Here is a 15,451-nt window from a genome sequence, read left to right on the forward strand (position 1 = left end):
TGCAGGTACTGTTATTTATAGGATGGCTGCACTCTTCACAGCTGGGTTGCTCAGTGACTGTCACACAGAAGCCATCACAACTTGGTGGTTCATCTTCCACAGCACTTTAAGCAGTTTAAAGTAACTGTTTGTGCTGAGGTGTAAGAGAACAGTGGACCAGGTGTTGCCCTGTTCTTCTGGCTGAGGGGTCTGGTGGTGGTAGGGATGGACACTCACCAGGACAATGATATATGCCCTCTCTTTACTGGGAGGTGCCTCAGTTGGTGAAACAAGGTTTGCGATATCCTTTGACACTCCATGTTACATGGATGAGGTGCTTATTTTGTCCAGTCAGGGTGTGGGCTGGACCTTACTCTTGGATAATTGTGTAGGGAAGATGTCACAACCAAAGCCCATACCTTGAGCAGGAGGCACTTGAGCCTGCCATTTGCAGGACTTGTGTCCCTTCACCTACATCTATTTCAGGGACAAAGCTTAGGCATGGCTGAAGCTGTGCCAGTGCTGCTCTGCATCCCCAGTGTATGGCCCCCCCAGGATACGGGTTGGGATTACCAAGGGGGACCTGGTCTTACAGCAGTGAGGTATGGAGCCTACTTTCCAAGCAGACAAAAGTGTTTGTGTAAAATTTAAATGAAATGCTGTTAGAAGTAGCTGTCATATCAACAAAACCCCAAAAGCTGAATAGTCTTTGATCTCATTGGAGTTACTGTGATGGGGACAGGAACAGCCTTGATTTAAACTGTCCCAGTAAGAAGATCCTTAATTACAAACCAATCCTGTACAATCCATTTCTGTCCCAAATTTGTCTTCTCCAAGCTAATTTTCCTGACTGTAAATCAGTAGGAACCAATCGTTTATTGTTCAGATTCCATCCACTTCAATGGCAGTTGCCATTTTGTTCTAGTCTGTTTTGTAATATCTTCTGTGGATTTGCTGGTGCATCAATACCACTTGGCAGGGGTAGTTTGGCAGATTACTTTTCACTTCCTGATAGTCAGATAACACGATTTTTGCACTGTCCCACAGGACTCACTATTGCAGTAACAGTAGCTGTGCCATTATCAAAAATCAGATATAAAATTCTTTCTCAGTTTGTTGGTGAGCAGATTTCCATGTAGTCATAGTAACCAGTAACTATTTGACATTTGTACTTGTGAGATGGTATCATTTGGACATTTTCCATAACATTTTGGTTGTCTTTGAATTTGGAACAAATACATAAATTCTGAGCACTTGCCATGTTGTCAATTTTCCAATACTTTTTGTTTCCACTTCCTGGAAGCTTTACTGCCTTTGCCAAAACCCTTTAAAATACATTTCCAGTCACAAGAACAAAAGTAAAAATATTTAACTTCTAGAAACAACAACAAAAAATAGATAGCAGGCTTTTAAAAAGCACCTTCAACACAATCTTTTAAAATCAGCTTCATTATTATAAGCCAATTTAATGATTTACCAGTAGGGATTACTGAAAGGTTATGGTTGGCAATACTCAGTTTTTTATAGATTAATAACTATTTTGGTGTCATTAGCACAAAAGAACCCCACCAAGAGCAATTTTTAAATCAGCTGCTAATTGCCTTTGAGAACAAATTGTTCAGAGAAGCCAGTTATCTAAAGACCTGGACATTCTAGAATAAAAAATACAGAAATTCCTCTAATTTTAGTATTTAATATAACATGCTATTATCTTATAAAGAATTTTACCAGATAAATTTTGTGTGTATTTAGGACTTGGTTTCTTGCAAGCTTTTTTAGGACCCATGGAATATCTCTGCCCTGTGTGTGTTTGTGGTGACCATCATCTAGATAAGCAGAAATGGATTGGATTCCAAATCTGTTTGTTCACCCCAGACAAGTCTGTGTGCAGCTTTGAAGCCTGTCTCTGTTCCTGGATTCAGGCTGTGCTTTGGCATTGCTGGTTCAAAGCAACTTCAAAGGAAAAAAAACCAAGATCAGTTGTTGTGGCAGCAGTGGAACTACTGCAGCTCATTTTCCATTGATCCCTGTCTTACATCCCTACACATTGCCTCATAAATCCTTTTCTTGCCTCTCTTTTATCAGGTTCTTACCAACATGTACATAAAAACATATAGGTAATCTCTGATGGGCAGGGACAGTGGTTTAAGCTTCCCTAGTCTTCAGTTTCTGGAAGGATTCTGGAAACTAACCTTGGGCTCTCTAGCTCAGCAAATGAGTTCAGCAGTGGTTAGAGAGGAGATAGATGAGCAGTCAGACAAGATGACCCCATCAGCATGATTTCTTTTGGAAAGTTTGTCTTAAAGGAATTAAACTGATGTAGGAGACGTGCTTGTTGCTGCTACATGGTGGGTCAAAGAGAAATGAAAGTCGCTTGGACCTCAAAATCACTCAGTTGCTGAGTGAAACAAGTGGATGGCCCTGCAGTTGTGGTTCTCATTGTAAAGTTGCCTCTCCTCTTAAGCATTAATTGGTAAATTCATCAGAGGTGCTGAAGAGACCGATCTCATCTCATGCTCCTTATCCTAAGCAGGGCTGATGGAGCAATCAGAGCCAGAGCAGGAGAGCCTTATCCAGTTAATGTAAGTCCTGGAGGATCATTATGATGAATTAAGACAGCCTGTAATTCCCTTTAGGTACCTTCAGACACTGATGACTATTAGACACATACAGCCAAATGTATCCAATTCACTGCCTTCTAATACTGCCATGTTTTTGGAATGCTTCAGCGCTGTATATGGGACTGTGATACTTGCAGATTTCTGTAAATGGTTTGTAGCTCTGATACTTTCAAAAACTTCATTAATCTTGGAAACTTTCATGGTATTTGTTTAGGGGGACTGATTTCAAAGGCAGCTTGGATTTAAACAGTATGTGTGTTGAAGATGCAGCCCCTGTGTGTGTTGTCTGCATTTGCATTAAGTCAAAATGAGGTGGGAATTGTTCCAATTACTAATTTGCTTCTTTTTGCAGGGTGACCAGACAGCACTGCACCGGGCTGCTGTTGTAGGGAACACCGATGTAATAGCAACTCTGATTCAAGAGGGCTGTGCTTTGGACAGACAAGACAAGGTAAGAGATGAAACAAAAGCCCTGTGGAATGGCAGCTTTGGCAGTCACTAATATTAAGGTCTCAGAGAGAAAGTTACAGTTTATATGCTCCTTAGTAAGTGTCTGATGCTTCGGGAGTAATTGGAGCAATTACATTGAAAAAAAAGCTGTACCATCTCTTTAATACAAATTACTGGTTTAGTTATACTTCTATATTAGGCTGATAGTTTTTGGTTTAAGAGTCTGTTCTCAGCTCATTAAGGGATGAATTAAAGGAATGTACAACCATACTACGCCCTACGCAAAAGACTGCACAGCTCCCATGATTATCCCAGAAACTTGAGAATCCCAGGCTGTAAGTTTAATTTAGGAGTAAATGTAACTAATTTCAAGTTCCAGATAAATAGCAATGCTTTTACCTTCTTATAAAAATAAAATAGAAAATAAGCTAGTAGGAAATGAAAATACTTTTAAAAGAGTAGGTTGGTTATACAGCCCCTAACATTTCCTCTTGTGTGTGTGCTCCTCAGGATGGGAACACTGCTCTTCATGAAGCTTGTTGGCATGGATTCAGTCAGTCTGCCAAAGTGCTTGTTAAAGCAGGAGCCAATGTTCTTGCCAAGAACAAGGTGAGACCCATGGAGGAGGAGCTTTCAGTTCTGGTCTAAGGTGGCTGATTCTCAGAACTGGAGATTTCTGGCCATGGCATTTCTCAGCAGGTGGGGGGCCAGCTCTTAGTGGGATTTTTTTCCTTCTTTTTATTTTCATTTATCATGCTTGGATGGTTCATCCACAGGCATTAGGAAATTCATATTTTGACAGCTGACTCAGGAGAAACTCAATAACGCGTTGAATGATACATTAATTACAGCTGAGGAACACTGCCATTCCTGTGGAAATCTCCATGGTGCTCTAATTTATACTGAGGAGATTCATTGTGATTGGTGTGATTTAAAATGGAAATTAATTGTACTAATAAGAAAAAGGTATTGAAAATCTGGGTTTTTTTTCCAGAAATTAAACAGCCAAAGGAATGTAAGCCACAGAGGGAAACAAAAAAGGTGCCTTTTGTTACTAAGTTTTTCCTAATATATTAGCATAGTCTCTTCCCAGAATCTTGTAATGAACCTGTATTATGTTCCTTTTGGTATTTCTAATACCTTGAGAGCCATTTAGAGGAAAGAATAACAAAGTAAAGGGTTTTAGTTCCACTCTAATTGTTATAACTATGGGGCATTTCAATTCAGTAATTCAGAACTTAATGGAATAGTCCAGGGAATGGTGGTAGTAGCCCGTGGTTTGAGCAGAGTCAGGGTTTGGACAGCTGTGCAGCTGGGTTGGTCAGATCACACGGTTGGCATGGTGCCCTGCGTGACAAGAAGAGGGCTTTGGGGTTGCTTTAGGGGATCTCTGAGCATTTTTGGTAAATGTGTCTCTTAAAAAACTGAAAGGGGGCTGAGAAAAGTCTAAGATTTAGAGTAAAAAGGCATGTTGCTTGGGCATAGTGTTTCTGTAGGTGCACGTGTGTATAGGCACTATAGAAGCATATATTTGTACTGTTGTGGTGACTTTGTGGTCTGCAATTTCATTGTCTTTGATATTATTTTATGTGTATTCCTTCTTTTATATTATTTCAACTACCAATTTGTACTTGCTGTAATTACTTCTGCTGTAAGGTCCATCTAGATTTTTATCAAGGGTACTTGAGTAAACTTCCTATGCTTGACTATAAGTCTTGTGAACCCTGGATATGCTTGTCTGTGTATACACATACACTGCTGTACAAAGCTGTGGGCTTAAGATGCAAGTCTGGTTATCCTGCATGCTTGAGTGCCTCAGGGAATCAGAAGATTTAGTTTACAATCTAGTTTATGTCAACTGGAGGCAACCTCTCTGGGAAAGTATGTGCACAAAATAATTCAGCAGGGCTGCTGGCTGAAATATGACTGGCAAACTTAAATACTGCCTAAGCAGCTAGTCTTTGATGTGTTACCCTTTGCATTTTACTCTTTGGGTGGTTTTTAATGGACAAGATATTCTCTCAGGAGGTGCTGAAAAATGTGGGAATCAGGCGTGCTTGCACGTGTTTTTACCCCTTGTTTTCAAGAAAAATGAAGAGCTTAAGTCCACTTAATCCCAAAATGGTTTCTCTGTTCTCTCAGCTTTTTGTGTTACTGATGACAAGGGCATTATCGTTCTGACAGCTTTTCTGGCAGCCAGGGTTGAGTGCTGTGTGCAGGAGCATCCCACAGGCTGGTGACTTACACCTGGTTATTGTGTGATTTTGGGTGGATGGGACAGATACAGGCTGCTGGATTTGCCAAACTTGTGAAGCACCAGAAGATGGGAAGGATTTGACACTGTGTTTTGGGTAGCTGCATTGCTCCTGCACAGTAGTCACCCTGGAGATGCAGTTTATTTTCATTTAATTTGGCTTAATAAAACCTTTTCTGCTCTGATAGATCATCCAGTGAGATCAGTTGTAGCCTTATTTTTGGATTGTTCATCAGTCTGTACATTTCAGTGAAGATTCCCAGACTGGTACAACTTGTAGACTCTCTCCCTCTCAGAAGTTGGTGAGAGATTTGTCACCCATGGAAGATGAGCCAGATGAGCCACTCTGTGAGCTCTGACCCTTGGCACTGTGAATCCTCCCAGAACTGAAGTCCTCACCTGCTGCACAGGACCTCTGCCTTCCCACCAGGGCTAACCTGCCAAACAGTAAATGGTAAAGGCATTGCAGAGGCTTTTCAGAGATAAACCTGGGAGGGAAAAAATTGACACTTAAAGACAATTTAGCTGAGAAGAGAAATGTTCATGTCTGCCACAGCTTAGAGGCTGACACACAGTCATATTCAGGTCTATAATATGGAAGTGAAGACCTAAGACCACATCTAAGAGTTGGCTTTTGTAATACAGAACCTGCACCTTTGATCTGTGTCTTGAAAGCAAGGGGGACAAATCAAAGGAAAAATCAAGGTGAACAGGCAGTGTAGTAAGTCTGGTAAACCATTTTACCTGAGGTGATTTAATTTCTAGCTCCCAAGAGCCAAAAACCCTGAATGTTTTCAGACCAACAAAAACCAAATGCTGCCAGAAAATCTTGTCAGACCTATAAAATCATTCACACTATTATAAAGACAATACCCAAGTTAACACTTCTTTGATTTCTGTCCTCTTCTGCACATTTTCTTCTCTGAGGAACCAGAGCACGTGATTCTCCGGGTCTTGCGTGGCTTTTTGCCCTCCCTTCCCATCTTGGCTAGTGACTGGTTTGCCTCCTGAACATCAAAGCTTCTTGATAGCCTAAAAACTTGCCCAATGAGAGCATCTACAGACCCAGCCAGACTTCAAGCTGGTTTGCATTACAATTATAAGGAGACAGGAATTGTGACCCTGGTCTGCTCAATACCCTGCAGCAGTCCTGGCTGGGATCAAAGATCCTGTGCCATGGCAGTTCGTTTTTTTTGTGTCTGTGCATGAAGGAAACATAAGAATTACAGTTCTTTAAATTAAATATTTAACACAGCTGTTTGAGACTAATGAATGAGACATCTTTCTAGAGTTCTTTCTTCCTGTAAACAGATTTGACCAATGCAGATATCATTATACTGTCCTATTTCTACCTTTATTATGTCCCAGGTAAGCCATTGCCAGAATGAAGTGGAGATTTCAGTCTCTGGGTTCATTCATCTCATATCTTTGGGAACACAATAGTTTCCCACCCTTGAGTGGATCTTCTTGTGAAAAGATCTGTGAGGTTTTATATTTTAATGCTTATGTCCAATATCTAAATATGGCTTTTATATTTCCCTGTATTTCTCTAAGGCAGGTAACACACCTCTTCACCTGGCTTGCCAGAATAGCCATTCCCAGAGTACTCGTGTTTTGTTACTTGGAGGATCTCGAGCAGACCTCAAAAATAATGTGAGTTTTGGAAATAACATGTTCATTTTTGTGTGACTTTGTTTTAGGTATATTGCTTATTGCTTTAACTTGTAGAAATACTCGGAAAGGCTTTAAGCATTGATTTTTATTATAAATTATATTGGAAAAAAAACCAAAAAACCCACTATCCAAACATTGTATTCACCATGCACAAGAATGCTTTTGGTAGGATTGAGTGATACACTACTTGTACCCATCTCTTGAGCAAGGATAGAAGGAGCCAGATGGAGTTTTGATGTTGCCCAGACAGTGGTGAAAGGCTTCAGATCTGCAGATCATATGTACTGTGTGTCTGACTGTCAAATGAGGTAGATTCAAGGTGGTTTCAGTTTCAGACAGCTTTCCTCCTATTTTATAATGATTCTGGCCTGACAGATAAAGAAAAAAAAAAAACAATCTACAAAAGGAAGTCAGATATTTTTGCCCTGCTTGATAACTTGATAACAAAGTGGACAGAGAAATGGAAACCTGTGGGGTTTTGTGCACCTCTCAGGCTCAGTTGCACAAGTGCCACCCTTCATGGGAATGTTGCTCTGGCTGCCACTCATGTTTTCTACTTTATGTGGAACCCTAAGTTGAGATTCCAAATTACATTGGGTTGTGGTTAAGAAGAACAGATTTATTGGGAAAATATAACTAACCCAGGATTTGTAGTGCCAGTAAAATAGCATTTTATTTTTCCAGTATTTCCCATCAGTGGTTAAAGAATTCATGCTCTCATCTTGCCTGACCCCAGCTCTTGCTAAACTTTCCCACCCATGATTTTGTACTGCAGAGAAGACAGCATTGCTGTTCTGTGGAGGTGTGTGGTGTTTACTGCTCTTTCTGATTTAACAGGATTATTTCATCCCTGAACATCATGACAAGTACAGCTTTCTCACAGTGATTACATGCTCAGAGCTTTGTTTCTGTTTGCAGGCAGGAGATACCTGTCTGCATGTGGCTGCTCGTTATAATCACTTGCCCATCATTAGGGTGCTGCTCAGTGCTTTCTGTTCTGTCCATGAAAAGAACCAGGTCAGTGCATGAACCTCATTGTGACTCTGTGCCCTTTGCATATGGCCAGTTGTTGGGAAGAGGAATTCCTACCCAAGAAATCCTGCTTCACACTGTGTTCCACTATGCCACCAAATGCCTCAGCTTTTAAGAATAGCCTTAAAGTAATGGCATATCGGTGGTTTATTACTTTGCCATCACATTTGCATTATTTCTTTAAAGCATTGCTTATTTATGAGGTGATTTAATGATCTTATAGCCATTACAGAGACATTGTGAAGCACAACTCACTGACATTTAGATGCTACTAAAGTGCAAATTCCTCTGGAATACTTTTCTTTGATGCATTGTGCAGTAGGAGGAATTAAGAGGACATAAAAGTGAAGAAAAGCATGCTCTAAATTCAAAGTAATGATCAGTCTAGCCTAAGATTAATCATCCATAGTTGTTTTATAGGGAAGTAATTGATTGCTGTACCTATAGCATAGCCTAATTGGGTAGTAGAAGGGAATGAAATTAGTACATTAAAATGTTTTAAATCAGCTAAATAAACGTATTACGTGGTGCTTAACCATGTTTTCTCATGTTCCTGGGAAATCTTCCATGTGTAGTTGAGGATCATAAAGATGTTTTCTGAACTGTACATTTAATGTTCTTTTTTCACTATGAGATATTATAGCAAACAAAATGGGTTTCAGCATGTTAAATTTACTATGTAATTTTACTTGGAAATGAGTTTTTTAACTTGCAAAATGAGCTACTGAACATTAAGATCAACTGGTGTGAACCTGGCCCAGAGAAACATCCCTTTCCCTCACTCCCCAGCACTACCTGAAGTTATTCCATACTTGCCCATAGAATTATTTGATTTATGAGTACACCTCATCTAAGTTAGCAACAGGCACTAGTCCTGAGGAAATCTAATTTTATGAAGGCAAAATGCAAGACCAGGGGGACAGGAGTGCATAGGATATTATACACACACGTCTGGTCCCATTTGAATGATTGCTGGCTCTGTTACCAGTGCCCAAATCTGATCATGGCTGTCTTCACCTCACTGCACCAGGACAAGGGCAGGGCAGTGTGTTAGTGCTGGACCCAGATTGCCTCCTGGCTCTGATCCAAAATCCATTCTTCCTGAGGAAACCTGTGAAGAGCATGCCAACCATCTCACTGCCAGTATTTCTGAGTAATGTGATACATGACCACCTGCACACCAAATAATCAAACCTGGGGGAAAAAAAAAAGGGAAGGTTGTAGTGGGAAAACTTGTTCTACCCTCAGATGTCATATCCATTTACTGCAGGTAGAGCTGGGCTGTCTCCAAGCTGCATCATGTGTCACTTAGTTTAGGTAAATCAGATCACCAGCACCCCAGCTGCATTCCTCAAACCCAGACTGAAGTAGCTCTTTGCCCCCACCTGTCATCTTCCTCCCCACTCAGTCATTATTTATTGACCAGGCCTTATTTAAGCTTAGTTGTTCCATCAGTAAGTCAAGGTTTTTTCATCTCTGAGCATCTTTTAAGAAGGTGTGAATTCTGTAGTGTGAGGCCCAAGGGGTCACAAGTTTGTTTTCTGCTTTCTGACTTGCAGGCAGGGGATACTGCACTCCATGTAGCTGCTGCTCTAAATCACAAGAAGGTGGTGAAGCTCTTGCTGGAGGCAGGGGCTGATGCATCCGTTGTCAACAATGTAAGCAAGACACAGAGTTTCTTTGGTATTTTATATTAATGTAGAGTCTCTCCAATGTTCCTCATAGGCTTAGTAAAAAATACTTGGTTGTGAAGTGTTGAATTATATCTGGGTAAATTAATGCAATTAGTCACTTACTCTTGCACACTTGGTTGGAGAAATTTCATGTTTCCAGTAGCTTGTGTTTTGAAGAAAATGCTGTTTTCTTTTTTCTCTCAGGCAGGCCAGACCCCTCTAGAGGTTGCCAGGCAGCACAATAACCCCGAGGTTGCGCTCCTGCTCACTAAAGCATCACAGGTACATTACACATCTTTCCCCAACACACACATATACACATGGAGCTGAGCCACTTAATCTTGGGAGGCTGCATCCCCTGCTCCTTGTCTTCTGCTGGCATTTTGGGCTGGGCTCAGGTTTATTGACATAGCCTTTCAGCCCCCAAGGCGATGAAGGTGCGCAGAAGTGTTGTCAGAGGTCTTTGTGTCCTGACTGGCAGAGGGTGGTGCAGTCAGAGGCACTTGTTCCCTGCAGTGGCCCAGAAAGTTGCCCTGTACCCTGAAGCTCCTGAGTTGTGTCACTCTGCTGGCTGCCTCAGGCATATCCCATCCCCAGAAGGGTGGTTAGCACTGGAGGATGCTTTGCAATGAGGACAAAATGTGTATGTCCTGTTTATACTTTGCAGCTGTGTGTGAAATGCTGCAATGCTCTTCAGGCCAGAAGGCAGGAGGGCGGGAGACCAGGCACAATCCTTGCCCTCCTCTTCCTTCTCACCTCTGCATGAAAAGGGCTGGGCTTGGCTTGGGAACCAGCCCAAGGACAGCAAAGGAGGTGCTCACCTTTCTAGGGGACAGCAGAGTGCCCCAACAGACTGAACTCAGTGCTGGTGTGTTTTCACAGCCATAAACACCCAAGCTGTTTGGCTCATCAGCGTCCATCTGGCAGTGCACTCTCTTTTATCTGCTACCTTTCAGACAAGGAAAAGTTATTCTCTATTATTTCTCTTCTGTGGTAGGAAGGAGCATGACATCACTGAGTAACAGTGTGGTCTGTCTTCAGGTCTCGCGTTTTAACCGTGGGAGGAGCCTGAGGAAGAAGAGAGAGAGACTGAAGGAGGAAAGGAGGGCTCAGTCGGTGCCACGGGATGAAGTGGTACAGAGCAAGGTAAAGCCTGGCATTGACAGCTGGATCTGCTGTAAGGAGGGACTGACAGGAAAACCCATTAAAGATTCAGTCTATTTGGAGCCATCACTATGCATGGCCCCAGTAGCTGCTTGAGGCAGTCTGTCATGCTCTGCTGCTAAAGCATTTCCCACTCACATGTGCAGAGCAGCTTAAAGCTGGGCAATTGAAGAAGAGGCTCCTTTTCTCCATCTCTGCAACTGCTCTGAACTCCCTGTCTTTGCTTCAAGCAGGGCAGTGTCTCAGCTGCTGATGACACACCAAGCAGCGACCAGCCCCCAGAGAGGAAGAACAATCTGAAGGATAAACCCCGGTCAGCCTCACCAGATCCCAAAGGAAAAAAGAGCAAAAAGAAAAAGCCAAAGGAAAAGGTATCAGTAGATTTAAAACAGCAGAGAGAAAGCAGGGATAGATAGGAAATTGCTGTTCAGAAGTGGTGTGGGTCCCTTTAGGGTCTTGGGGCAGCAACCTCATCATGCTCCTGGAGCAGACAGTTTTCATATAAAAGTGATTTTTGCTGTAACTATCACAATGGATTTGTCCTATTTCCACCAGGAATAATTTAGGAAAGGCAAAACACTGTTTTTATATTATGCAGGTTTCAGCACTCTCGGACCCCATCTCCCCAGCTGATCAGCAGACACTCCCCCAGCCCCAGAAGAACGTGCCTAAGCGCAGAAGTAAACACCACTGCTCTTCTCCACCCCCTCCCCACGAGGTCCGAGCCTACCAGCTCTACACGCTCTACCGAGGAAAGGACGGGAAGGTGATGCAGGTGAGCCACTGCCCTCACAGAGGGAGACATTGCAAGCAGCCTGTGGAGCTGGGACACGGGTAATGGATAGAAAATATGCTTTACTAACTGCACTCTCAGGGGCATGAAATTGTGACTTGGGATTGATTTTCCTTGCTTGGGCTTCAGCTGCATTTTGGCCTGAAGTCTGGCAAACAATAAGCTGGTTTTGTGCCTGTTCAAGAAGATATACTTAAGTAGTTTTGATCTGCAAAGATAAGGGGTAAACAGTGATTGGAAATGACATGAGAACTTTCATTATATACTTTGGAACATTAAGAGTTCTGACAGGAGAAAGAAATCTTCCAAGGAAAAGCAGCGTGTAAGCACCAAAAGCTTACTACCTAAGCCAAGAGGCTGAGTAAGCTCAATAGATTTTGTTCCAATTCTTTCTGGGTTTTGCAACATGTCTTTGGGTATTCTGTATTTACTGGGGGCAGGATTTCTATAGAAACTGGTAAACAAATAAACCTGGAGCTGCCAGGCCATGTGCATTTATTCCAGTTCAAAGAATAATATTTTAGTCACTTTATTATACAATTCATTACCAGTAGACATTTATAGAAAAGCATAAAAACAGTCATTAAATTATCCTGTAGACACTGTAAACATCTGTATTGTTGTTTTCTTAATATTGCCCTCCTGTTCTCCTGGAAGATCTATCCTTTAATTTCCTTCGCTTCTTGCATCCATCCACCCATCAGTTCTCATCAGTCCCTTCCTGTAGTTCAGAATTTCAGCAGACTCTGAAGACGTCAGACTTCTAAGGTTTTACTGGCTGTTTACTGCTTTCCAACCTCTCCATTTAATGTTTGAGAAATCCAGACAGGGGCACTATGGAATTATACTATAGCAGACATCAGGAAGGCTGGCGGACTTTCATACATTAAAGGCACAAAGGAGCAGAGAGGTGCAGAAGGACTTGGGGAGTAGAGAAGTGCAGAAAGCAGACAGGACTTGTATACAAATATTATCTATTCACAAAGATTAGCTTAATAGAGCTAGACTCCCATACAGTATTTACTGAAATACATGACACTCCTCTCTCCTTTTCTATTTTGCTTGTCTGTCTTCTTTGATCCCCTTAGGCCATGAATAGCAAACATAATTTCTGAAGTACATGTACTTCTGAAGCTTTCTTTAGTACTCAGAAAACCACCCACCTTTCTGTGCCAAGGGAATAACCCCCAATTTATGAAACATTGCTGTGGGGCTAAAGAAGAGAGGGAGGCTCCTCTGCCGACAGATTCAGAGCAGCTCCTTTGAGCTACTGGCACAGCCCCTGAAGGAGCCACTTTCTGCCTTTGAGCTACAGAGGAAGCTGATGAGGTTTAGCTCCTTGCTTAAGGGAGCCTTTTGTGCCCATCTCCCCGAGATTTAAATGTGGTCAGTGCAGCTGCCCTTGCAGAGGGGCCATGGGATGGTGCCACATGAGTCAAAGGCAGGCAGAGGAGTGCCCAGCAGTTGAATGCCAGGAGGGTGAGAGCAAACAAAAGCAGCGAGGCCTTGCCATCCAGTACTGAAAAAGGACAGAGCATAGGATTGGCATTAGGCTAAAAAGCAAATGCACACAACCCACGCCCATCCACAAAATCAAATGTTTACAACTGAGAATTACAGTATTGAGACATGGGGTATAGGCCTGTGATGTGGTATTCCATCAGCCAGCACACAGGGTCTGAGCTCAGTGCTGCTTGTAGCCCCAGTGAAATCAACACTGCTGTGTTAGTGTGTGTGACACATCAAATCAATCCCTGTGTAGGCTGTGCTTTTTAACTAACAGCCCATTTGCTGAGCTGCTGTCAGGAGAACACGGGATAGAAGAATCCAAGACTGAAGGAGGCTGTGATATGTTCCAAGTGTTCTAAGAGGGTGCTGGGGTGTAACAAGTAAATGTCTCATCATCACTCCTTTCAGGCACCCATAAATGGATGTCGTTGTGAGCCCCTGATAAATAAACTGGAGAATCAGCTGGAGGCAACAGTGGAAGAGATAAAAGCTGAACTTGGGACAGTACAAGATAAAATGAATATTAAGCTGGGCCAGATGGAAAGCAAAACTCAACATCAAGTAAGAACATGACGTGAAGTTCTGCTTGCCTATGATTTAGAAATATATCCTAAACTTAAATAATATTTTCATCGTAATGATTAATTTTTTGCTTCTTGTGTTGTAAAAGCAAACCTGAACTCTAATACTCAAGTCCAGGGAACTGTGACATTCCACTGGGAACTGATGTTGCAAACTAGGGTCTTGAGAAAAAACACATTTAATGTGTTAAGTGGCTTCTAGTGCTTCTTTGGACAACAAATCTTAAAAGGCTTGAGCCAATAAGAGGGAAAGAAGGCTGGTCTATGACTGATCATTTCATAATTGTCAAAATCCGTCTTGCTGAATTATGTATGCATTGAGATTCAAGATCCTCTAAATTACTTTTTGTTTTTAATTTAATAGTTGTTCATTGGTAATTTTGTGACTGAGCCTCTTTGCAAGCTACATCTAGATGTAGTTGGCAGCATTTCTTGAAATGAAGACTGAAAGACAGACTGTAATTTGATTTACAGGGTTCACAGATGGGAGTTTGGTTTCTAACACAATGACCTCAGCTGAACTGTGTTTTCCCCCACAGCTCCGAGTTTTGGACAAGCTCATGGCTGAGCGACTGTCAGCAGAGAGGACAGAGTGCCTTCACCGCCTGCAGCAGCACACGGAGCTGGAAAAGAGTGAGGGGGAGAAGCGGCAGGTAGGTCTTGAAACAGCTACTCCCTCTTGGTCCATCCCCTAGTACGTCAGTTCAGTTTCATTCCAGCAGGCAGAGAATATCAGAGATGTGTCACATCTGTTAAAACAGGTAAAATAGCTTCAAAGACCAAATTATTCCTACCCACCATCTTAGTCACTAAACCAAATTTATGAAGTTTTTGCATTAGAAATGAGGAACGTGAAATCCAGTCCCACTGCTGTAGTTTAATTTGGTGCATCTCTAGTGTAGGTTCTACAACAAAATACCATTTTTCTAATATAGTGATTTGCAAAAATTTCTAGCACTAAATTTTTCACAGTTGTGCTTTTAGCTTTTGCTTCATTAGAGGACATATGCAGAAACATACTCAAATGGTAAAAACAGCTAAGATCTGTGTTGCTCCTTTTCCTTCTCATCCGTTTGGTTGTGGGCCCTGGGAATCTCTCCCTTCTTCTCTTTCTGATCTTTTCTTCCCCCCCATGTATTAAAAGACTGAAGTTCTTTCCTCTGATGTTAGCAACATGGCACCATCTCCAAACTGTGTATTGCTGCCAGTAGGAAAGTTCTTTTTTATATGCTTGTTCAACCAGCAGTACAAGAAAAACTGCTCCCACAGAGATCCAGCTCTTGCCTTTCCAGCTTCTGCAAAAACTCACCATTTAAAACCTGCTGATAAATTTGTGTTTCTCCACTCATACAGATGAATTTAAAATACAGTTCATTTTCTCATTATTGGTATTCTTCCAAGAATTGAGAAATACACTTTGTGCTAGTAAAATGTCATGAGTGTTTGTAAGACCATTCCAAATCCAGGTAAAAAGACTGACAGCTGAGATAATCCCTGCATAGGATACTGATCAAGATACTTGGGTCTAATGTCCCCCAAACACTATTCTCCAAAGAAAAGTACTTACCAAACTAAGGCAGCTTTGATTTTTATTTTATAAGAGATGTTAAGTCTTGTATTGGCTTCTGAACATCTAGGCTTATGTTCCATCTCCTTGTAATCTCCATTTAAGACACAAGATGCTGGAGTGATACATCAGTGAACTGAATTAAGTGATGTCA

At 41.8% G+C, this 15,451-nt stretch overlaps 1 protein-coding gene across 14 annotated transcripts in view; it reads left to right on the forward strand.

Moving 5' to 3' along the window:
- Positions 1–15,451, forward strand: part of ANKRD6 (ankyrin repeat domain 6) — an 85,956-nt gene that overhangs the window by 66,152 nt on the left and 4,353 nt on the right. For 8 of the 14 annotated variants that reach the window (XM_085576469.1, XM_085576470.1, XM_085576476.1 and 5 more), the window contains 11 exons: positions 2,953–3,051; positions 3,561–3,659; positions 6,859–6,957; positions 7,897–7,995; positions 9,570–9,668; positions 9,888–9,965; positions 10,725–10,829; positions 11,078–11,218; positions 11,446–11,622; positions 13,558–13,710; positions 14,270–14,383. In XM_085576469.1, the coding sequence (XP_085432595.1) occupies positions 2,953–3,051; positions 3,561–3,659; positions 6,859–6,957; positions 7,897–7,995; positions 9,570–9,668; positions 9,888–9,965; positions 10,725–10,829; positions 11,078–11,218; positions 11,446–11,622; positions 13,558–13,710; positions 14,270–14,383 (1,263 nt within the window). The remainder of the gene's footprint in view (positions 1–2,952; positions 3,052–3,560; positions 3,660–6,858; positions 6,958–7,896; positions 7,996–9,569; positions 9,669–9,887; positions 9,966–10,724; positions 10,830–11,077; positions 11,219–11,445; positions 11,623–13,557; positions 13,711–14,269; positions 14,384–15,451) is intronic. The other 6 variants (XM_085576472.1, XM_021545561.4, XM_085576475.1 and 3 more) reach the window with 2 other exon arrangements.

Source organism: Lonchura striata, chromosome 3 (assembly GCF_050655825.1).
Source record: "Lonchura striata isolate lonStrDom1 chromosome 3, ASM5065582v1, whole genome shotgun sequence".
Taxonomy (NCBI): Eukaryota; Metazoa; Chordata; class Aves; order Passeriformes; family Estrildidae; genus Lonchura; species Lonchura striata.